The 24,778-nt window shown below is 43.2% G+C and overlaps 1 protein-coding gene across 1 annotated transcript in view; it reads left to right on the forward strand.

Moving 5' to 3' along the window:
• The first annotated feature begins 3,029 nt into the window (after window positions 1–3,029).
• LOC119161241 (cytochrome P450 4c3) overlaps window positions 3,030–24,778 on the forward strand; it is a 100,474-nt gene continuing 78,725 nt past the window's right edge. Inside the window, exons 1-2 of the mRNA XM_037413615.2 lie at window positions 3,030–3,340; window positions 23,288–23,400. Of these exons, the coding sequence (XP_037269512.2) occupies window positions 3,085–3,340; window positions 23,288–23,400 (369 nt within the window). The 5' untranslated portion in view covers window positions 3,030–3,084. The remainder of the gene's footprint in view (window positions 3,341–23,287; window positions 23,401–24,778) is intronic.

Below are 24,778 nucleotides of genomic sequence, written 5' to 3' on the forward strand. Positions count from 1 at the left end.
TTGATTGATTTGTGGGGCTTAACGTCCCAAAACCACGATCTGATTATGAGAGATACCGCATTGAGAGGCTCCGGAAATTTCAACCACCTAGGGTTCTTTAACGTGCACCCAAATCTGCGGACACGGGCCTACAACATTTCCGCCTCCATCGGAAATGCAGCCGCCGCAGCCGGGATTAGATCCCGCGACCTGCGGGTCGCTAGACCACCGCGGCGAGGCTAGCGCTCATCAGTCAGCGATGACGGTTCACTCTTGGTCGTGATAGTCGACATCGAACTGCTTTTTTTTATGTTTATCCACTTTGCCTGCCGCGTGGCTTACGTTATCACGCCAGTTTTGAAAGTTGAAAGTGTGCACGCCATGTGGTGTGCAAACCGGCTAACTAAAAGTGATGTCCCGAATTTATGAGTATGGCACTGAGCATATAAACCTTTGCATCGAGCGAGGAGGTCCGGACTGGCAACTTACGCATACTGCCTCTCTGGCATGCGGGCGATGGCTCGGATTGTGTGTGTCGATGCTGGTGCGACGTTATCGAGCAATTTGCCGTGCATTAAGCAACCTGCAGATTTTTTTTTCTTCATTGCCATGACAGCTAAGAATTGGTCATCAGAGAACCACTGCGCTGTTTTGGGGTGCAGTAACAACTAAAAAAAAGGAAACTGTTGTCGGAAGAATTATTCTTTGTGCATTACCAGACGCGGAGTTTTTGTGGTTGTGGACTCTTCAAGTTGCATCGTTTTCCTGTTGACGAGAAGCAGCGGCTTCTATGGCTTGCAAACTTAAACAGGGAAAACTTTGTAAAATTCACGGGTACTCGGGTATGTTCAGGACATTTCTTAGGGGAACGAACCGCAACGACTTCGACACCGATGCTTACCCCCGTATTCACAAACGCTCCTCGACTCGACCTTCACCCTTCACTTGACAAACTTGAGCACTGCGACGCTGTTCGGCTGAAAATGACGCTGCGCAACTCAAGAATAGCAGCAAATTATCACCGATATGCAGTGACTTGCCCTGCCTAAAGATGGCGCTCCCATCGGCTTTCTCAAGTGAAGGTGGAGCGTTGAGTAAAAGGGCGTTCTAGAATACGGGGGTTAACCTCGGCTATGAACGGAAGGTGCGCAGACTACAACTATTCCAACGGTGCAATAGTTCCCCGAAAAACATCCCCACGTAACATTTCTCTCTATCGCAGGGCAAAGTACCGCGGTAACGAATAGGGAAGCAAGAGCTAGTGCAAACGAAGAAACGAAGGGTAAGCAACCCAATAGTCTGCTGTGCAGAGATACGCGGTGCTCTTTACGGTCGTGATAGGGGCTCCAGCACGGGCATGCACTGTGGCACATCGGGTGCACTGTCTGCTTCACTGTCAGCAGAAACGATCTTAACGCACCAAGAGTCACTCAAATATCGCGATTAAAAAAAGATAAATAGGGGACGCGCAGCTACGTCAGCGTCGTTTGATGTATTCAGGTGCACACCTGTAAATACAAACAAGCGAGGAAGATACGGCCACTTCTTCAGAGTTGAGAAACGCTTTAGACATCAGTTAGTGCGCAGTTAAATAAAACCGTCAATGCCACGAAATGAAGACGAACCACTACACTCCAGCGCACTGCTTCATGCAAAAACGGCAGCCAATGCGACAGCGTGGCGTAAATCTCGTTAGGAAAACGGATGACTACACCCCAAGAAATATGTTCACATGCTTTCAAAGTGTTGTTGCTCATACTGGAAAATAAAGACCTCGGAATACTTCGCATTCTTCGAGAAGAAAGTTGGTGCTGCGAATATACTACTCAACACAGGCGGCCTCGTTCATGGCACTGTATAATAAAACAATTTACCCTCATCGACTTGAAACTTGTCAGAACGTCTCGTAAACTCATTTTCTAAAGAACCTGCAGCACTTCAGTCGAAATTCACCGCGTAAAAACCGAAACAAAACGACTAAACGCAGCCGCATGCTCACCTTCTTTGCAAACAGCGAGCTTCCCGCATGTTAGATGGGTTGCCAGACCAGAAAAGGGCCGCCCACTAGCAAGATGGCGGTGCCTACTAAAAAAACGTCTATAGTTCCGAATTTTATGCGTTGGCCTCCTCACTCACGGAGAAAAAGGGTGAGCGGGGGCAGATGCTGGAGATACAAACGTCGGCTCGGCCATCCATCGAGGTGACGCAGGCTTCAAGTGTCCCACCTCTAATAATAGTGATAATCATTAAATAATGTCATGTAGCTTCAAAGCACCCTCTTCAGTAGTTTTGTTTTCTTCGACAGCTCATGAAAGAATTATTACTTCTCAGCGGAGTCATTTATGCGCTTATACCACATAACACCTCTTTGCGCGGCTGTGTTATGGTACTACAAAGACTTTAAAAGACAATGTATGCGGTGACTATTTAAATAATGCGAAGTGTTATGTGGATACATGCTTGAACTACGACTTCCGCCAGTTAAACGGTTAAAAAAATATTCATGAATAAGAAGTGCGAAAACAAAAACTACAGCAAAGATAATCCTCTTACAACGTCTGCGTACATTGTTTTCCCAAAGATGCCGCATTGTCGTTTTATGCATTTATGAAAGGCTCGCCTCTGGCTCTAGTGTCAGTGCTGGGTAGCCACTCGCATCTTTTTTTCATGAAGGAAAGGCTTAGCGGTGAAAGCGCTCACTGCTTTAAGCCTGGGAGCTCACCGTTTTGGCTTGTTCGACTCCTTTCCCTGCCGCAAGCAGACGCTCTCTCTGTCTGAAGCAGTAAATAAAAACAAAAAGAAGCACTTACACGTGCCTGAAAATTTAACGCCATCTCGAGGGACGAAAACAATTGTTCCAACGACGGTAAGCCTGTTCAAACTGAGCAAACACCCGGCTTCCTGGTCGCGTTGCACATGCGCTGCTTCGTCCACAGAGACATAAGCCGGTGTTCGGTATGACCGGCAAACATTTCCTAAACGTAGAGCGACACTTTTTTGCACGGTACTCTTCCGTTCTTCGAATGGTAGAAATAGCGGCGTCGAACGCGTGTTTTAAGTGATGACCCACTGCGAATCCCTGGCGAAGTCGTGTTTCTGTGGGCGATGGTGAAACAGGCATGGCGCGGCCTGACGCGGCCTCTACGTCTGATCCGGTTCGCTGAAGTCAGGCTATGGCTGGTGCTCGCAGTCGTCGTCAGCGCGTTTGTGTTTCTCTTTGTGCTCGCCTTGGCACGTTACCGTGTTTTTCGAAGGCAAATGAACCTGCTGAAGAACATGCCCAAAGACTCTGGCCGCTATATTGCCTCTGGGATCAGCAAAGTGCTCGCCGTTCTTCGCAATCCCATGGATCCAGCTGTCGGTAATAATGTCCCAGTGAACCTTTACAGAATGCTTACGCTGCGCTTACTGATTGTAGGACAACTATGCTTCTTTATAAATATTCCTTTCGTGGTGCCGTACGAGTACGCATTCAAGGAGGTAAGCGAAATAGACGCATTCATTTCGTCCCTGTCAGCCTTGACATGGGGTTTTTATTTCTTAACCAACACAATCGCAATTATAGATCCCTAGCTATCGGCCGTAGCACAATCCTTCTCTCTAATCGCTTCTTCCCACGTCACCTATTTCACCGCATCTTTTATGATGGTGACAAATGGTACTTCATGGACAAGAGGCCATATGTCCATCTGTGCAAGCAGTGGTCCCGTAATGGCAAAAACCAAGCGTAGCGTGGCAGTTATGAAAACGAGGATTATCACTGTAAAAAGTATAATATAAATATGAAAATTAAAATTACGAGAGTGGTTGTAGAGCTGTGGTATAGTACCACGTTCGTTATGGCTTCCTTCCTTCTAAAACAAGTATCATAATAAGCAATGTTTCATCCTAATTTTCGGTTGTGTGCATTATTGCTTTAATGATAGATAATTAATTAGCTTGAAGCAGCCATCGGAGGCTACTTTTGGGAAGAAAGATGTCATTTCGTTCACCTTTACGTTAACTTCACACTTCCAGGCTCCCCTTCTGTAAAGTCAATTGTGTGCTATCTACACGAAAAAGAACCGATTGAGAGATCTGAATTTTCCGGGTCTTTAACATGAAGTAGGCCGTTAATGGTAACGGGGATAAATACAGTATGTTTACACGTCTAGTTTGTGATGTTTCCGTATGTTTGAAGATTGTGAGGCTGTTCTTGAATTGAACTGATCTAGCCAGTTGGTTAAAAACCTCTCAGCCTCTGACTTAGCACTCTACCGATAAAAAGCTCGTTTCACTGAAATTACCGTGTCAGCCTTGGCGTCAGCGTCATTGGCTGCGAGCGAAAAGTCATCATGTTGTTCATGACAGAAATGTCAAGAAAGAAGCGAATCAAATAAGGAATGAATAAAACCACCTGACCTGCGTGGAACGCGCACTACAGTCACATCGAAAGTTCGAAGAGCTTTCAGAGCCTTTTTTAAACACTCTTTCAGTAACTACTACAAGCACACTTGCTCGGTACCTACTACGCCATGAATAAGCAAAAATTTTCAATAGTAGGCCGGAATTCACTATGCTATTTCTTGTCATTTTTCGGAGAAGCGTGGTACCCTGTACACAATTCGTAGAATTTTTGTCTAACTTTTTTTAGGCAGTGGCTGAGGACAATGAAAATTATGCCTGAAGTTGGTATGTGGCACAGTTAACAAGTGATCAAGAAAAATCTTTTGTGATGGGTTGGAGCATTGGACAACTGACTCGTTACGCAATTCGATGTGTGTGTGACGTCTGATTGTCCCTTTCATGTTCTAAACCCCTTCGTTACTCATATTAACGCGATTCCTGTCCGGACATCAAGCCTCCCTAAGGGGAGTTTGGAAACGAGTTCCAAGCACTGGCACGGCTCTGTGGTAGAATACTGGGCTGGCACGCAGCGCACCCGTGTTCGAATCCCATTGTGTCCCAAATGCTTTTTATTTATTGAGTTTTATTTTGCGATACTGGTTCTGGACACCAGCAGTGTTGGTGGCGGTGGACAACTATGGCGCCACACGTGACTCGTGTTCTAATCTCACAACAACTGTTGCTGTAAAGCTTCAGTCCGAGGAAGAATCAAACACAGGTTGTCTGCGTGGCAAGCTGGTGTACGACCACCAAGTCTCACAATTGCTCGACTCTTCTTTCGAAAAACAAAATGACCGAGTTTCTGCTAGCTTCTCTAGCTTCAAAGATGAAAGTCTTCTGTCTGGTGAAAGAGTGTAATACGTTTATGTGACGTTCTGCGCGAAAAAGATCAGTGAGTAGGCACTCCGTGAAGTATCAACGCCACCTGGCAGTAGTTTCAAGAAATGAAAGTTGCTTTGGAACGTAGAGCCACTGATAGCTAGCAGCACCATGTCATTTTAATAAAGCGTAGGATAGACCCGCTTTTTCGTTCATAGCATTGGAACTTCAGTGCAGCGTAATAAGCACTGTGGTGTTTAATACTAAATATACATGTATTTTAAATATAAAAAATACGCTACATATTTTTTCCGTATTGATGTTCATATAAAATGTGCGTAATACTTGCTTTTGGATTACCAATGTTCACAAGTATGAAAGCAGCAAGCTGATCAGGACGGCTGGGCGTTTAGAAGGTGCCTAAACTTTCACTGGGTAGTTGAATTGTGTGACTGGCAGTCCATCAGATAGCAAGCAGGCCAAACTTTTTGCTTCGAAATATCCAAAAAAAGACTGTCGTATTTGAAACAAAAAACAAAGTATGAATGTCAACAATGGGAAGGAATCCTCTCAACGCACGTATTGCGTGGCAGAAGTGTAGAATCACGTGAGGCGTTAAAAGATGGAACTTATGCATTGAGTGGGTGCTTTGACAGCTCACCTAATACAAAGTGCTGCAGTAATCGTTCGCGCATCGCCTAACAAACGCGTAGTGGGCCCTTAACTGATTCCAAGTAGGAACAATTAGGGCGTGGTTGTCACTGAAATTGCACTCACAGCAGACATTTTAGTACAGTTTGAAACGACGATTCTGAGCACATCCATTCATTTCCTTACGTTATGGTTAAAAACGCACTGAAAATGTGAAGTAGCAGCGTTGCGAACGGGTTGCGTCACGGGTTTAACGGCACTAACGCGGGTATTGCAGAGAGCGTTGGAAGATGCGTTTGAAGCGATGGCTGGCGTGGGTCTTGTAGGACTCAGAGCCTGAATGTCCAACAAAACTAAATGCCCATTGGGTCACGTGACCGATGATACTGAAGGTCCAGCGAGACAGAATGTCCAACGAGACTGATCGTCTAAGTAGACTGGATGTTCAACGAGACTGAATGTCCAACTAGACGGAATGTCCAACTAGACGGAATGTCCAACTAGACGGAATGTCCAACCGAGACAGTATGTCCAACGTGAAGGGATGTCCAACCCAGACAGAATATCAATTTTGAAGAAAAAAGTGTGGCTCAGTTTGAAGTTTGCCAGACAACTGATTCACTGTGTGAAGATAGCCTAACACAAAATATTTTCGCGCGTTTTAGAAATATTGACTGTCTGTTGTTCTGTTGTATCGGACGTCGTATTCTTGTTTCCAAATTCATTTTTAACTGCACTCACCATTATTTCAACGTTTTTATATTTATTTTTATTTTGTATTATTACATTTTTAGGTTTTGAGCAGATGTATCGAATACTTACTTTATTTTTTTATTTTTAAGTTTTTTGCGTACTGCAGACACTTTTACCATCTATCTACATATATCCCTATTTACCTATCTATCTAGCCGCCCACGTCTGTGTGCTGTCGTGATCACCCCAATAACGTGGGCAAACCAAATTAAGTATGGTAGGGTAAAATGGTTTGCAGAATATGACTTGCTGGTCATGACGTGCATAATGTGACGATTACATCGCGTATGTCGTCAAACCCTTTCCGCGAGACACTTATGACACTTACCCGCACACCATATCTACCGAGGGACGGTGAGAACAGATATTGGTATTTTTATCACGAGAGTGTTAAGAAAAAGCTCAGGTCAACAGCGCCGACCCAATAAGTGCAAAGAATAAAGTCAGGGTCCCAGTAGGAATTGAAACCCATTATTCTGCGTTGCCGTCCACCATTCTACAACAGAGCCACATATGGACGGACGGACGCATGAATGGATAGACGGACAGATTTACGAACGCTTCGCCCAACTCATCATCATTGTTTCTGTGGATATGCTGTGACTTTTTTTACATAATCGAATCTCATTGAATGGGTGTTAGACAACCCTCGATGATGTTCCACACACTCAAAAAAATTTTTTAAATGCTAAGCATTTCTTAGCGAACTTCGGAGACATTGAGTCTATCTATCTATCTATCTATCTATCTATCTATCTATCTATCTATCTATCTATCTATCTATCTATCTATCTATCTATCTAGCCGCTTAAGTTTGGGTGCTCTTGTGGTAACCCCCTTTGCTTGCCAAGATGGTTTGACAAATATGACGCGCTGGTCATGACATGAATAATGTCACAATCCTGTCACGTACGTCGTCTAACACTTCCCATCAGGCGGTGGCACATATCCACGGGTGGGTATATGCCGCTGGTATGCGGGTATGTGCCACATGTGACTGACACTTGGTATTTACCCAGCAACGACGAGAACAAGCATGAGCGATTTTAACATGTGAGCGTTGAGAAATACCGAAATTGGTATCGTCAACCCGATGAATGCAAATAATAAATGTCAGGCTCCCAGCTGGAATCGAACTCGAGCATCCTGCACGCCAATGAAGAATTTTACCGCAGAGCTATGCCATGTCGCGGAACTGCTTTTCAAATAGACCCGAATGTTCCCCAAAGGTTCATTGTGGTTAGAGTGATGGCTATCCTATTTTATAAACATTACATATGGACTCCTACGATACAGCCGTGACGTCTGGTTAACCTTAATTATAGTTATAAGTCATCTGCTGAAGTTGATTTATGTAGCCGTGTCCGGGGTTACACTCCTCGCGAGCGCAAGCGCTACATATCAGTTAAACGCATCAAGCAGCCTATATAGATCAACTTCACATTCCGTCAGGTTAGACATTCCTTCGCAGTTGGACATTCTGCCTCAGTTGAACATTAGAAGTCAATTGGACATTCTGACTCGTTGGACATACAGTCTCATTGGACATTTACTCTCGGGTGGACATTCCGTCTCGTGAAACATTCAGTCCCACCGCGGTCACGTGATCAATGGAACATTCCATCTCGTTGGGAAAACGGGTGTCTCCAGTCATAGTAACCGAAATTTTTTGGCACATTCTGGCTGACCTTGGCATGTAAGTTTCTGGCATAGAAAGCCCAAGAATTTATTTTCAAACAAAAATTTACTTCCTAGCTTTTCCTCCAAACATCTCTAACAGGAAATACTTGTTTCAGAGGCTCATTTCTTTGTCAGAAAACCAAGAAACAATTGATCCAAGGAAACCTAGGTACTTTATTGTCGTTTGTTAACTGCAGTGTAATGAATATGGCATAAGTTGAAAAGATGAAGGGGGTGAAAAAGAATCCTCCCTGTTCGTTGAGATCGGAACACCAAACTTTCCAACTACGCGCCTGTTGCTTTAATGAAGTAGCGATGAAGGGCGCTCTTATGTTAACTTGGTTGGGTATTCATGCGCTTACGATCCCTAGGAGTGTTAGCCAGCCGAACTCCTAATCGTATTGATAATGTCGGTTAGAAACCTCCCTCTCCTTCCTTCGTCCTAGTGGCTTTATGATCCCATCAAATGGGTGCTTTTTCGTGCGTTAGAATTTCTTTATATGTAGATTACAATTGTTACACTACAGTAAGGTGACAACGTCAACTGCGTTTGATGCTTTCGCTTTCTGCAAGATCACTGCGCAATAAATCATTGTTTTTACGAAGTAGGACAGCGCTAGTAATTGTTTGTGTTCTTGTTGACCTTTTCTTGTGGTTCATGCCCACAGTATAAAATTGACCAATAATTGAGTGGTCTTAAAATAATAAATTTTAGAGTAAAATAAGTTATAAAATAAAAACGTTACAAATTTTGGAATGAAATTTTGATGCTCACTGAACTGTACCTACTAAAAAGCTTTTGTATTAGTAATAGATAATAAGCTAGATCAAAACCTAACTTTAAAAAAAGGTATGCCTCTGTCGACACAGAAAGATAATATTATAGATTACTTTGTTAGTCTTTTGTTTTCATTCAGATAATTCCACACTGCCACGCAAACTTTCGCATTGGCAAACCCAGAAATATAGGCTCCAAAGGACGGAATCATGAGCATGAAAAATTCTGTCTAATAGCACGTAAATGACTTTCTAACTTGGATCTACCAGCTGTAGTAAATCACCTACAAGTTAGAAAGTAATGATCCACACTTTCTGGCTCGGCACAGAAGGCGCACATTGGAGAAAAAGCCCAACCAGACCTGTGTTGGTAGATATTTAGTTGCGGCACCCTACAGCGCAGCCTCGTGGTTGTGACTTCTAGTTCACGTGTGTCCCAAAAGGATCGGCGCCAGAGATATAATAAGTGCCCATATTTTGTGGAATCGGTGAGTTATCTGCCAGCAAAGCTTTTCATAATGGTACACCTGCGAAATTGCGCAGTTGATACATAAGCGGATGGTAGAAGTCATGGTAAAATTGGTCCACTTATTCATGGCTTTGCTAAAGAATCGGCCATTTCGTTTAGGAGCAACCCTTTATGACCAAGTACCCAAAATAATCTAACTATTCTCAAATGGGTGCGATTGAGCACCAACAGAAAGTACAGCGCAAAGAGACAGGGAATCTGTAGTTATAACAGCCGATGTATTTCCGCCTTTTACTATCGTAAGGTGAGTACCACTGCCAGAAACTCAGCCACAAAAATGGGTATAAAATCAGGTAGTCGGAACGAATAGGATCAATCTAAGTTCGGGCTCAATAAACTAACAGCTGACTTGTCATCACACTGTGATGCATTTGTAGCAATATATACACTTGTTTTGACGCTATGCAAGTGTTCTTGCAATAAACCATCTAGAGCATGATGGTGGAGTACCTTTGCTTCATTATAAAAAATGTCGTCAATTTTATTATCCACATGAACGGAATTATCACTAGTCGGCCTTATCTCGCAGATACGTACATTCAGAGGGTCCAGTAAACGTTGTAGAAATACAATTTGTGGGATGTGAAACCATGACCATCTAACACTCGAAAATCCTTCCGGAGAGGATATAAATTTTGTCTGCGACTGCTGGAGTGGTGACTCAAATTCTTGAAAGCACCTGAACGGTCAAGATAGGAAACCTGCACGAAAGAGAAGGAACTCTCAATTCTAGGTATAAAACGCAGTTAGAAACCCTTTTAGGGAGACCAAGGCATGGGCGTGACGATTCTCCTTTTAAAAGAATGAGAGGCCGGATTCTGTCGGGTGGAGCACCAGAGAAAAGCACGCATCCAAATTCCAGAAGAGGACGAACGCAAATCGGTAGTAGCCGTATTCGGTAGTTGCTTACCCTACGTAACATGCCGACGGCTCGTGCACCCTTTCCAGCTATGTATTCGATATGTTGGCGCCACCTAAGAGATGCATTATAAATTACCCCAAGATATTTGTGAAATTCCACCTATGGTATGTCCTCAGAATGGCAACATAATGAGATGTGTACGGGGTATTTCAAGGAGAAGACAAGAAGGGCACATTTACTCGGATTCAGTGAGAAGTGATTGTCATCAAGCCAGTTCTTCAGGGTGTTAAGACTACAGCCGTTCGTGTAACGTCTGAATAGTGTCTGCCGTTGCAAATAATGCAATATTGTCTGCATAAACAAAAGTTGTAATGTCCTGGTTACGTAGAATGGTGCTCATTAGCACATTACGTAATACCTGGGACAGTACTGAACCTTGGGTACTCCTGTCGCATGTGTGTACACGGTGGATGAAAAGGCACCTTTGAAACAATCAAACTTCCCTTCCAAAAGAAATTTCTGAATCCAGGTTACTATATATGCCGAAAAATTGAGAGATTCCAGTCGGTCTATTAAAATACCATGCTCTGCAGTATCGCATGCTTTAGCGATATTCAAAGTAGCTAAAGCTGCATATTTGTTGTCCCATTGGGCTAACTATAAACGACTTTCGAAATCAACATCAGCATTCCATATAGAATGCCCAGCCCTGAACCCGATTTGACAGGGGCTTTGAACTGACCTCTTGTCAATAATCGATTGGTTCGAGTATGTATAATTCTCTCAGTCAATTTCACCAGATATGATGTGAAGGTAATTGGCCTCAAGTTGTCCAGTATGTACCTGCCGTCTTGTTTTTTCACCAAAGTATAATTTTAGCTAGTTTCCATTCTTGCGGTATCCATAAGTTCTTCAATAAATAATTTACAATATCTAAAAAAACATTTGGTGATTCTTGAAGTAAAACTTTTAACATAGAATCAGTAATTCAATCTAGTTCAGGGGCGGTCGTTGGTAAACAAAGTACAGTTTCAGTCAATTCAGATACAGAAATTTCTGTAAATATATACGAAGCTACCTGCATGTTGCGAATATCTGAGATATTTGTACTAAAGCGGCGTTCTAAGCCTTTAGTCATTTCTTCCAGCGAGGTGTTCATCTCTTGCGGCGTCAAAATACATGACTCTGAAGTTAAAAGTGCACTTTTAACTTCAGAGTCATGGCAGTAAAAGTACTGCCAACATGTTGACAGTACTTTTGTTGACCGCAGATACGCGAAAAAGCACGTTTATTGTTTGATTTGAAAGATTTTTGAAATGTAGTCTGTGATATACTTATTTTGCATGTTTAATAGTGCGCTTAAATACGACGATAAAAAAAGTGATAGTCTTTCCAACTTGTTGGGCATTGATAGTGCAAAAGCTTCTTCTATAAGCGGCTTTCCGCCTTCTGTAATTGCGCGAACATTCGTCAGGCCACCAATGAAAAGAGGGCCGTTTACTAAATGGAATAAAGAACTCTGAGTTTTTCAGACATCCCTCAAGTATAGAAGCGATCTTAGATGCAATTTTCTGACCATTGTCATCCTGAAGTTTTGCAATGGCTGAAAGCCGACAGGTTTGAAATTTCTGGTTGACATATACTCGCGGTTGCTGCTCTAAAGTGGTTAGTGAACATACAATGTCAAACACTACTGAAAAACGGTCACCGTTAGTTGCAGAGTCAACCACAGACCATGACAGAACATTAATCGTATTGGTACAAAAAGTCAAATCTAACACTGATTCAGTCTGACCTCGAACAAATGTTACGTGTGTTGTACCAATACACGAGAAATTTTTGTCAATGGTTCACTCTCACAGCAGTCTACCACACTGCCACACAGGTCTGTCTTTCTCCCCCAAGACAAATGACGAGAATTAAAGTCATCTGTAAGCACCGTTTCCTTTTGACAGGCTGCCAAAGTGCTGCTAAAGTGACTTGTACTTTGTGCAGTAGTGGAGAAATAACAAATTATGATTTAAAAAGGGTGGTATCCTGGAATGTACAAATCTAATGCTATTAATTCACAATCAGGGACTGACATCCTGAAAGCAATTTTCCCCTATAACACAATTTACTTGATACCAATATCATTAAGCCACTATCACGTGTTTGACGATCTATTCGAAAAGAATGAAATCCTGTACAATAAGGATTTTATCAGGTGTACAGCAAGTTTCTTGCAGAATCGTAATATCAGGGTTAATTTGGTTGGAAAGTTTATGTAATTTGGTTGAGGCTGAGAATATAGAACGGCAGTTCCACTGAAGTACCTTCAGTTGACCAATGGTGATGAGCGCCCGCCGAGGCACATGCCTTGTCCTTCTTGGTATAATATCTTGCAAGCAACAACTCTTTATTTTTAATTTTTCACTTTAGGTTCGCAGAGATAGGCGATCGTACACGTTTATCAGCTCGGATCTCAGTTTCCATATCTGTATCATAACTTGTGCTTGGCTGAGGTGTACAACGGTCCGAGGGTACAACGGTTGCTCAGCCTTATGTACACATTGATACAGTTTGTCCAGCACTATGGTATGTAGTTGAGGGGCGTCAATGGTATCTGATTGTTGAGGAACTGTAGGAGCATGAGCTTGCACTCCTTGCGTCATCTGAGTTAAAAGTATTTGTGTTCCCTATCGCTAAACCCAGCGTCACTGTCCCAGTGCCATACCTGATTACTGGACCAGTGTGGCGCTGGACATTGGCACGCTGGCACGCTGCAGTGTACGAGGCACTCTGGCGCGCTGCTCATTGGGACATACAATTATCGACTGAAATACGGCTTTTAAAGTTTTTTAGAAACATTGGTCATGCGCGCATTGCAAATAAGACTGAAATACGAGTTCAATGAGAAAAAAAAGAAAAAAGACGAAAATAAGAAAAAGTCGGTAACTGATAATCGAATCTACTACCTTATCAGATCACAAATCTCGCGTCCTACACACTGCCCACTAGACCACACCTGAAAGCCGAGAACGAATGTATTTTACTTCGTGTTAAAACCAATTCTGGTATCTAATATCTTTATTTTGTCGCTTAAAAACGCAGAGTTTCGCTTCTTCGTGCTTGCGCGAACCAACAGGTGCTTTTTAGATTATTTGTTACGGGTTGCCTTGGATGACATCTGGTACGTGTTGCCGCAATACTTATTAGCGTAACCGATGATGTGTTAGGACAATCGCAGTGACTGGCGATGCGGTTAGTCGTACCTATGTAGAAAACAGCGTGTATCTGAACACTGTAAATTTCGTCTCTCGTTTGGAAGTATTTTCTGTCCTTACGTTCCGCGTACGACAGCAGCAGTTCACTCTAGCCAAAAAGACCTTAGGCCTAGGGCTATACTTCGTGTGCCACGGTCGCTGTGAATACCGGGGATGTTCACTTAGGAAGAGTATAATAACAATTAAAATGTAGTTTCGATCATAACTGACCCATGAGTAGTCATGTTCTCACCTTGACTCGACTACACAAATCAAAAACTAAAAACACCGAGATTAGGCACTGCAGCGGCTAACTGCTGCCGGGGACGTGCGGCTTTTGGCGGTACGAGCCGGAACAACTGACTGCTAGAGTAGCTTGGTCTTAATTATCAGTCTAGTACTACAGTAACGAGGACAATTAAGCGCAAGGGCTAACTGAACGCAAGCCTGCGATCACAGCAAGTCTTCTTCCTTTTCTATACTCGAGCTCCATGCCCACTGCCCTCGTTACACTACTATCATACTAGGTTGCGAATTATCAGTTCTATGGATGTGGTTTATGAAATACATTCATGAAACTCGATCACACTGCAAGGAAAGCACACCCTCGCCAGGGGGGGTGGGGTGGTACGCGTAGGCTGGAGACTTTTCCAAAACATTCTTTTCTGCCCCTTTTCCCCCCTCCCCCAATGAGCAAGCATAGTAAAAACACGACACATAAATTCTGTGCCTCCCTACCCCCCTGAAGGAACACAATTGTCGTCGGAGCCCCCCGCCCCCACAAAAAAAAAAAAACAATCTTCACGTGGTCCTTGACTCGCGTGCTCGACATATGATTGCTTTAGCGTTCTCACACATACGATGCCTAACTAAAACTGAAGCTATATATGTGTAGCACGTATTCATATTCGGTAAATTTTGCGCTCGACATATCGCGATTCAGTATACAGTCTTACAGAAAGGGCACCGATCACGCCGAGTTTCTTCCAATGTGCGGCTAACGTTCCCAGTTCTGATTTTGACACGAGCTCACAGAGGCTAAAACTCATGCTTGATAAACAAAAATACCCCCCACATGTAATTGATGACGCCGTTCAAAAAGCGATAAAACTGAAGCGTGATGACGTACTTATGAAGCGACCACCGCAAGAAGACCCGCAACGAACAAACCTCTGCTTAACCTACAGCAAAATTTTCCCAATGTAAACAAAATCCTTAAACGACATTACAACATTCTGGAACAAAGTGAACGTCTGAAACGCGCATTCCCATCCGCTCCTGGCGTCGTTTACCGACGACCGCGCAACCTCAAAGACACCCTTGTCCACTCTCAAATTAACACATCACTCCTTAATAATTCATGCAGACCTTGTTTAAAGTCACGACGTCTCGTATGTAAAGCGATGCGAGAAACACACAAAGAAACCAGCACACAATACAAGGAAACTTAACATGCGATTCTTCTAATGTGCTATACCTACTCTAACGCAACGTCTGCAGTATTCAGTACATCGGACAAACAAAAACAACATTTAAGATTCGTTTCAATAATCACACAGCCCATGCGAAATCAACCCCAAATCTACCATGCATTCGACAAACTATCAGTAACACTCTTAGAGACGGGATTTAAATCAAACCGAGAACGTGAACAACGAGAGTCATACCTTATCCACCAAGTTAACACCCTCGATAGAGGAATAAATGAGAATCCGGGTACACTTGCAGCAATTAAAGCATTAGAAAACAATAACGGCAATAATGAAAAAAAAATAATCAAGTTCACGGCACTGCAGCTGCGAAGGGCACAGGACAACTCAAAATATTTCCAAGTGTAACTACTCGTCCCAAGTACAGCTGTCGTCTGTTTCTGTTTTTACATTCATCATCATCATCATCATCATCATCAGCCTGACTACGTCCACTGCAGGACAAAGGCCTCTCCCATGTTCCGCCAGTTAACCCGGTCCTGTGCTTGCTGCTGCCAATTTATACCCGCAAACTTCTTAATCTCATCTGCCCACCTAACCTTCTGTCTCCCCCTAACCCGCTTCCCTTCTCTGGGAACCCAGTCAGTTACCCTTAATGACCAGCGGTTATCCTGTCTACGCGCTACATGCCCTGCCCATGTCCATTTCTTCTTCTTTATTTCAGCTATGATATCCTTAACCCCCGTTTGTTCCCTAATCCAATCTGCTCTCTTCTTGTCTCTTAAGGCTACACCTACCATTTTTCTTTCCATTGCTCGCTGCGTCGTCCTCAATTTAAGCTGAACCCTCTTTGTAAGTCTCCAGGTTTCTGCTCCGTAGCTAAGTACCGGCAAGATACAGCTGTTATATACCTTCCTCTTGAGGGATAGTGGCAAACTACCTGTCATAATTTGAGAGTGCTTGCCGAATGTGCTCCACCCCATTGTTATTCTTCTAGTTACTTCAATCTCGTGGTTCGGCTCTGCAGTTATTACCTGCCCTAAGTAGACATAGTCTTTCACAACTTCAAGTGCACTATTACCTATCTCGAAGCGCTGCTCCTTGCCGAGGTTGTTGTACATTACTTTCGTTTTCTGCAGATTAATTTTAAGACCCACCTTTCTGCTCTCCTTGTCTAACTCCGTAATCATGAGTTGCAATTCGTCCCCCGAGTTACTCAGCAATGCAATGTCATCGGCGAAGCGCAGGTTACTAAGGTATTCTCCATTGACTCTTATCCCTAACTGTTCCCATTCTAGGCTTCTGAAAACCTCCTGTAAGCACGCGGTAAATAGCATTGGGGAAATTGTGTCCCCCTGCCTTACACCCTTCTTGATTGGTATTCTGTTGCTTTCTTTATGAAGCACTATGGTAGCAGTTGATCCCCTGTAGATTTCTTCCAGAATGTTTATATATACTTCATCTACGCCCTGATTCCGCAGTGTTTGCATGACGGCTGATATTTCTACTGAATCAAACGCCTTCTCGTAATCTATGAAGGCTATGTATAGGGGTTGGTTGTACTCTGAGCATTTCTCTATTACCTGATTGATAGTATGAATGTGGTCAATTGTTGAGTAGCCTGTTCGAAATCCTGCTTGTTCCTTTGGTTGATTGAATTCTAATGTTTTCTTTACTCTGTTAGCAATTACCTTTGTAAATAGCTTATATACTACAGAGAGCAAGCTGATCGGCCTGTAATTCTTCAAGTCCTTGTCATCTCCTTTCTTATGTATTAAGATGATGTTAGCGTTCTTCCAAGACTCTGGTACCCTTCCCGTCAGGAGACACCTCGTAAACAGGGTGGCTAGTTTTTCTAACACAATCTGTCCTCCATCTTTCAGCAGATCTGATGTTACCTGATCCTCACCAGCAGCCTTGCCCCTTTGCATGCTCTCCAAAGCTTTTCTGACTTCTTCTATCATTACTGGTGGGATGTAATCTGGGTTACCGCTAGTTCTTATAGTATTAAGGTCGTGGTTGTCTCGGCTACTGTACAGATCTCTGTAAAACTCCTCCGCTATTTTAACTATCCTATCCATATTGGTAGTTATTTTGCCTTCTTTGTCCCTTAGTGCATACATCCGACTTTTGCCTATCCCAAGTTTCCTCTTCAATGCTTTGACACTTCCTCCGTTTTTCAGAGCGTGTTCAATTCTCTTCATGTTATACCTTCTTACATCGCATACTTTACGTCTATTAATCAACTTCGAAAGCTCTGCCAGTTCTATTTTGTCTGTTGTACTTGACACCTTCATGATTAGACGCTTCTTAATTAGGTTCTTCGTTTCCTGGGAAAGCTTGCCAGTGTCCTGTCTAACTACCCTGCCTCCAACTTCCACTGCACACTCCGTAATGATACTCGTCAGATTATCATTCATTGTATCTACGCTAAGGTTGGTTTCCTCACTAAGAGCCGAGTACCTGTTCTGCAGCGACACTCTGAATTCCTGTACTTTCCCTCTCAGTGCTAGCTGATTTATTGGCTTCTTGCGTATCAGTTTCTGCCGTTCCTTCTTCAAGTCCAGGCGAATTCGAGACCGCACCATTCTATGGTCACTGCATCGTACCTTGCCAATCACTTCCACATCTTGCACGATTCCAGGGTGTGCACTAATTATAAAGTCTATTTCGTTCTTATTTTCGCCATTAGGGCTCCTCCATGTCCACTTGCGGTTTTCTCGTTTCCGGTAGAAGGTATTCAAAATCCGTAAATTATTGCGTTCTGCGAATTCTACTAGTAGCTCTCCTCTGGCGTTTCTGCTACCGACGCCATAATCTCCTACTGCCTGGTCTCCAGCCTGCTTCTTCCCTACCTTTGCATTAAAGTCGCCCATCACTATAGTATACTGTGTTTTTACCTTACTCATTGCCGATTCCACGTCTTCATAGAAGCTTTCAACTGAAGCGTCATCATGGCTGGATGTAGGCGCGTAAGCCTGTACTACCTTCATCTTGTATCTTTTATTCAGTTTAATTACGATACCTACCACCCTTTCATTAATGCTATAGTATTCCTCTATGTTGCCAGCTATGTTTCTGTGAATTAGGAACCCCACTCCCAGTTCTCTTCTGTCTGCCAAGCCCCTGTAGCAAAGGACGTGCCCATTCTGTAGCACCGTATAGGCCTCATCTGTCCTCCTAACCTCACTGAGCCCTCTTATATCCCATTTAACGCCCTCTAGCTCCTCGAATAGTACAGCTAGACTTCCCTCGCTAGACAAGGTTCTAGCATTAAACGTTGCCAAGTTCAGGTTCCAATGGCGGCCTGTCCGGATCCAGAGATTCTTAGCACCCTCTGCTGCGTTGCAGATCTGACCGCCGCCGTGGTCAGTTGCTTCGCAGCTGCTGGGGACTGAGGGCCGTGAGTTATTTGACGTAAGCATGTGGGAGGTAGTGGCCAGATACTGCACCAGGGTGGCCAATCCTTCTCTGGTGAGGGAGTGCGTTTTTCGGCGGTGTTTGCCGGTGAGGCCGCACCCCAGGCCTCTTAATGCAGTTCCATCAACACGCAGATTTTTTTTTTTTTAATCCGGTTGGGAACTGCGCGGTACCGGGATTTGAACCACGTACCTCTTGCATGCGAGGCGGATGCTCTAACCACTACGCCATCGCCGCACCGCCATCGCCGCACCAGTTTTTACATTACTGTCCAGTAAAGTGTGCCAAGAATAACATGCCCGACAACAACCCTGTGCACAATCGGGAGGCCCCTACTTCACACGTAATCCAGAAGCGGCCAAGACATTGCACTCGCTTGCCAGCCTCTGCGGCATTACGCGGCGCCCCTCTTTCAACGACGAGATGTCGACGAGGCACTGAGTAGTTAAAGGCTTAAACTTCTTAAAAAAGCCCTTTCACCCCCTCCCCCCCCCCACCGAACTGTCAGGGCCATGCGGCGCTGTCTGGTCGGGAACAATACGTTAGTAAAAAGGAAGGGTACACAGACCGCAGACATCCTAAAGGTGAAAAGGAGAAAAGAGAGAGAGAGGGAGGAAGGGGAAAGAAGATTTAAAGGGGGCGCCCGGAGGATTCAACCTTATATTCTCATTTTTTTTCTTTCTTTTCCTCTTTCTCTCTTTCCCCCTCTGATTTCAAATTGTATGAAGCTGAGCACCAACAAACTGTACCCTCAATTCTGATGAAGGCCAGACTCTGGCTGAAACGTCGAAATAAACCACGTTGTGAATGCTCACGCAGGATCTACTATATATATATATATATATATATATATATATATATATATATATATATATATATATATATATATATATATATGTGTGTGTGTGGGGGGGGGGGGTGGGGGGAAATGAGTGTATACCTAAGGGCTCGTTCTTCCGTGTTTTGACACAATAATAATGATGTCTAACAGACAATAATGCCAAGGAATGTATAGGGGAAGTTATTAGCCCCAATTATAATGTAAATGTGAACAGAAAAAGAGTGGGTGAAAAGATGACTTGCCGTCACCAGGAATCGAACCTACGACCTTCGAATAACGCGTTCGATGCTCTACCACTGAGCTATCACGGCGGCTATCCCTCATACACTTTATTGGGCTTATATGTGAATTTAAACATGGGAGTGTCAGTCAGCGCCATCGGTAGCCATGGCAGCGAGTGTGGAACACGTTTTTATGAGCCTGTGTGGCGTCACGTAGCACGTGACCTTACTACGAGCTGGCTGCTGACCAATAGTCCCTCGTATACAACCTAACGGCACGAAGCCTGCCAGTACGAGACCCTCGTTAATGAATAAGAGAAATAAGTGCATAACTAAGGACTCAATTTTCCGTGTTTTGACACAATATAAGTGAGATCTAACAGAAAATAATGCCAAGGAATGTATAGGAGAAGTTATTAGCCCCCATTATAATGTAAATGTGAAGAAAGAAAAGTGGGTGAAAAGATACCTTGCCGTGACTAGGAAGCAAACCTGCGAACTGATTATATATATATATATATATATATATATATATATATATATATATATATATATATATATATATATATATATATATAATGAATTCGGTACCTCAAGGCACTGTGTGAGCTCATTGAGTCATGGCAACGCATCTCGCGCGCACGCAAGCTAGGACGTGAGTCCCACATGAACTAGCCCATAAGGCCAAGCACTGACCTACGATGATGGCCTTTTCAGAATGTTTTACGATCTGATGCCACCCATTCATAAGGGTGAATCGATCAGCGCGTTGGTGTTCAACAAAATCATGCGGGGCATCATTCAAGTGGATTTCCGAACCGCCACAACGAAAATAATTTGTCAACGTATATCAACACGCGAAGAATAAAGTCGCATGAGGCTTGACGGAAACAATAGCTCAAATCAATTCATAGGAAAATCTTTTATGACTGAAGTAAACTTAGATGCTTGATTCGAGGCAACCACGTAAAATCATGTATATATTGTATTGGATCACTTGACAATAACTGATTACTGGTGTATGAGCCAACTAATCTGGTGGCTAATATAGGCTGAAATACTGCATAAAAAGTGTTGTAACAATGCAATATCAAGAAAGTGGCCGAAATAAAGAGCGGTTTGCGTCATGCGTGGAATGTGAGGGTACGTAAGCAGCGTGTATGAAGTATGAAAGGGTTTCCTTACACGGTCTATCTGTGCAACTAATGTTATTCTCTGTGTCAAGACGTCTTTGTGTCCCAGAAAGGCTAAGAATATAAAGAATAACTGGTCACAAAACGTTTACTTGAATAAAACAACTGAAATAGTTCCCTAAGTATCGCACTTTGCTTACTTTCCACATTATCCTCCTTAAGTGAGCCTCCGCCTCGATTTGCGCAAGTTTGTTAAAGTAGTTAAGTCATGTGCATAAAGGGATGTAAAAGTAATAAAGGTACAAGTGGTAAAGAGGGAGGAAAGTTGAGCAAGTCATTAAGCTTTATATGTTGCATGATGTAAAGGGCATACAATTCGTGATACTACAAGGTCAGTTTTTTGAAGGCTGCGAGTGGTCGTTTAATTTTGCAACACTCGCAACTAAGGAATGTTCAGCGGGAACAAATGCTGGGTGAGAATAAAAAATTGGCAGTTCCGCCTGTTCTTCTCAGAATTTAGAGAATTTCAATGCGATCAATAAATTTGAAAAAAAATGTTAAGGCAACTGTGCACTACAGTGGTGCCAAGCGAGAATATTTTTTGTTTATTTTGTTTTTCACATTCGGCGAGATAGCAGTTATAGACACTGGTTTCGGCAGGGGAAAACTACGCTGCCGAAATCTCCTGTTGTGATATCATAACAGCTTTTCCTGTAAATAAAAAACAATTAGTGCCATACCGCTTGCTAAGCACTTTCTAAGCAATTAATAAGTTACGCACAAAAAGACAAGAAAGATCACTCATTAGCCTGAGAAAAGCACCAATGAAGGGCCACCAAAGACAAACATAAAATATTGCGAGTCACTTTAAGAAAACACGATAGACGTTATTATCTTTATTATTTTAACTTAGGTTTTAGTCATCTGATTGTTATAATACTATTATTGTTTCCCTAAAACATATTTGAAAATTCTTGAATTTAGGTGGTCTGTAGCTTAGGAGTAGTCATTTAGAAAGTTATAAGTTTTGGTTACGACGTTTTGTTTACCCCAATTTGTTGTCCCATAGCCACCACACTATTTTTGAAGTTATACGCTATTGTTTTTCCACTGTATTCACTTTGGAAAGACCACTTGTCTTTCCTAAATCGGCGCGAAAATTCCAGGAATAGTTTATATATGGGAAGTTGAAACGCTGTTCTTATTTTATATTCACAGTAGTATGGCTTGGTGACGATAAGTTTTTCCAAGTTTCATATTTCTCGTAGTATTTGATTTCCATGTGTTTTGAACTATTGTGATTACGCGGCGTAGTAGTTGATCAATATAAAATACTATGTTAATTTATAATGTATATTGGTGTTACAAACATTGTGCTTCACACTTGTTGGTAACGAATATTTCGACTTATTCCATGACACTCAGTAATATATATCAAAAATAGAAAATGAAGGAATGTGTTGTTTGGGGTAATCTTCTGTAATTAAAACGAGCGATCGTGTAACCCATTATCTAATCAATCTGCCACCAGTCAGCTTCCGTATCTGCATGAAACGAATCAGCTATTGGACTTGAAATACATGCACAGTTTTTGTGTGTGTATGTATTCATTGCGAGAGGAGAAAAAAATTGTTTTTCACATTAGTCCTGGAACGCGACACATCAAACGATCATCGAATATGGTGGGGTCTCCAGACAGTGATCTTCTGCAGCAATACGCAGCACATTGAAATTAATCATCGCTAGTTGTCCACTGAAGAAGCCTGCAGGAATGTGCACGCAGAGTTTTCAAGAAACATTTCAGAAACATCTATGCAGTTTTTCGGACTTAGGGTATATATACATCACAATTCCATATATAGTTTAAATTCTGGGCAATTTTTTTCTGCTTTATTGTATAACCACTGGTCACGCCGGTTACGCCTTTGGATTCAATCTCATAAGTTCTACGACTTGGGTTCGATTTACATTGTGATGGATGCATTTCAATAGGGCGTATTATGACAACGCTCTTGTATCTAGATCAACTTGCAGGCTAACAAACCCCAGGTGGTTGAAATATCTGGCTATTTGCTCCAAGCATCTCTTAATTAAAAAACTTTGTAAGGCTGAAGGAAATGAACCAATGGATACATATGGGCTACGAAGACGAAGCAGGGATACTATTTTTTGTTTTATTACATTTCCTGACGTTTTCGAATAACTTTTGAAAATTTCATCTGCTCATGCTTGGTCTACCTCCCTGAGTGAGTACTTTCCATTGTTTATGAAGGAAAAACAAACAAAATTTGCAGAATTCCTGTCATAATCAGATGGCCCACCAAAGAATATCAACTTTGGGTCATCCCCAGAGCCCACGATGCGGTGGTCAGGCTTTGCTTACCCGTCCCTACGTGGGGGAAGCCCTCTGCGTGCTAGTCGTGTCTCCAGGGCTACAAATAAAATTCTACCATCCATCCTGTTTGCTGGAGCCGTTCCATTGGATAGACAAAATAACCACCAGCATGTACATAGCAGCAGACGTGTAGTTCATAAAGCTCTGTTTTTTTTCTTTCTTCCAGTCATGTACGAGAGCTTCAACGGATACGCGCAGCTCACAAGCCAAGAGGGCATATTTCATTTCTGGATCGGGATGCAGCCTTTTGTCGTGCTACACGCTGCCCACACTATAGAGGTACCATGCTTTCAACAGGTGAAGTTTGCACAGCTTGTGACATGTGAAACTCTGGTGTAAAAAAACCAAAACCATATCCACAAAGTGAATAATAGACAGTTATAGTTTACGGTTAACGTCATAGCGGAGGTTAAGGGAATGGCGTTACCATGCAGCAAACGTTCATTGTGGACAGTGATTTATAGTTTAGCGGGATAATGTTTACGTGGTTTACGTCCCTCATCTGTGAGAGTGGTGCCACCTATCGGAAGGTCAATAAGTTAATGAGCGTGACAGAAAATAAAACGAGAATGTTTGCCTATCCCACGTCGTGAGACATTGTTAAAAGTTTATTTTACTAATAACAAAAGCAAATATATATGAACCGCGCACCAAACGCGAAAAAAATTATGTTGCCGATTTGTTTACATTGATCTTGTAGTTAGGCCTAGACGCGTTCGAAATGGGAAGCTGTCTCAAAAACTACGCCAACTTATCCGCAATACTCGGTCATCGAAGCTAACTGAAGGCAAGCGAAGCCACTTTAAACAGTCGTTTCCTGCGAACAAGGTGAATCTTTCAACAACTAGGCGAAAATCACTTCGAAGCGGGTGTTCGAAAGTGCCGCCATGTTTATGTACAGTACGTACACATACGCTACCACGGTAACCTTAAATCTGAAAAATACCGCGCGTACGGTAAGCGGTACGGGTAACGTACATATCTGCGCATGCGCACTTTGATTCCGGTATCACGGTACACCCGGTATCGTGGTAAGCCCGGTATACTATAACTGTCTAATGGAGGAGCATTCTCCGAGGTGCACGGGGTGTTTGGGTGTTTCTTGGAGAGAGCATTTCTCTAGGAAGGCTTGTTAACGAGCCGGTGCATGATATGTGCGTCGAAGGCCGTGTTCTTGGGTGCGTTTCATGGCCAGCACCACACAGTGTTGGCCACGTCGATCGGCACGCTAACAACCTGCCCTTTATGCTATACTGGCCGTGGCCGCGAGTCAAATGCCTAACACTCATAAATGGCAATCGTGAAGCTACCCAGTGTTATTCAACGGAGTTGAGAGTCGGCAGGTGAGGGGGCTTGGCAGGATATCGGTATCCTTGCTCAATACTCCTCATAGGAAGTTGTCACGTGCTGACGTGCCTAGGAAGCGACGAGAAGGAAGTGGACGTAGTAGCGAAGAGGGGAGCGTGCGGGCCAACGCTTCGGTTGGCGGCGCGCTATCTAGTGAGCATTGTTGAAATCACCGATGAGGTGACTGGTGCGTAGACCTTGGGTGGCGCGGCCGGTGCGTACAATAGAAAGTTGCCGACCAAGCTCCTAAAAGCCCACAGTACTTAGTGCATTGGCTACACTGTCCAGCTCGCATGCGAAAGTATGTGAA

Source organism: Rhipicephalus microplus, chromosome X (assembly GCF_043290135.1).
Source record: "Rhipicephalus microplus isolate Deutch F79 chromosome X, USDA_Rmic, whole genome shotgun sequence".
NCBI lineage: Eukaryota > Metazoa > Arthropoda > Arachnida > Ixodida > Ixodidae > Rhipicephalus > Rhipicephalus microplus.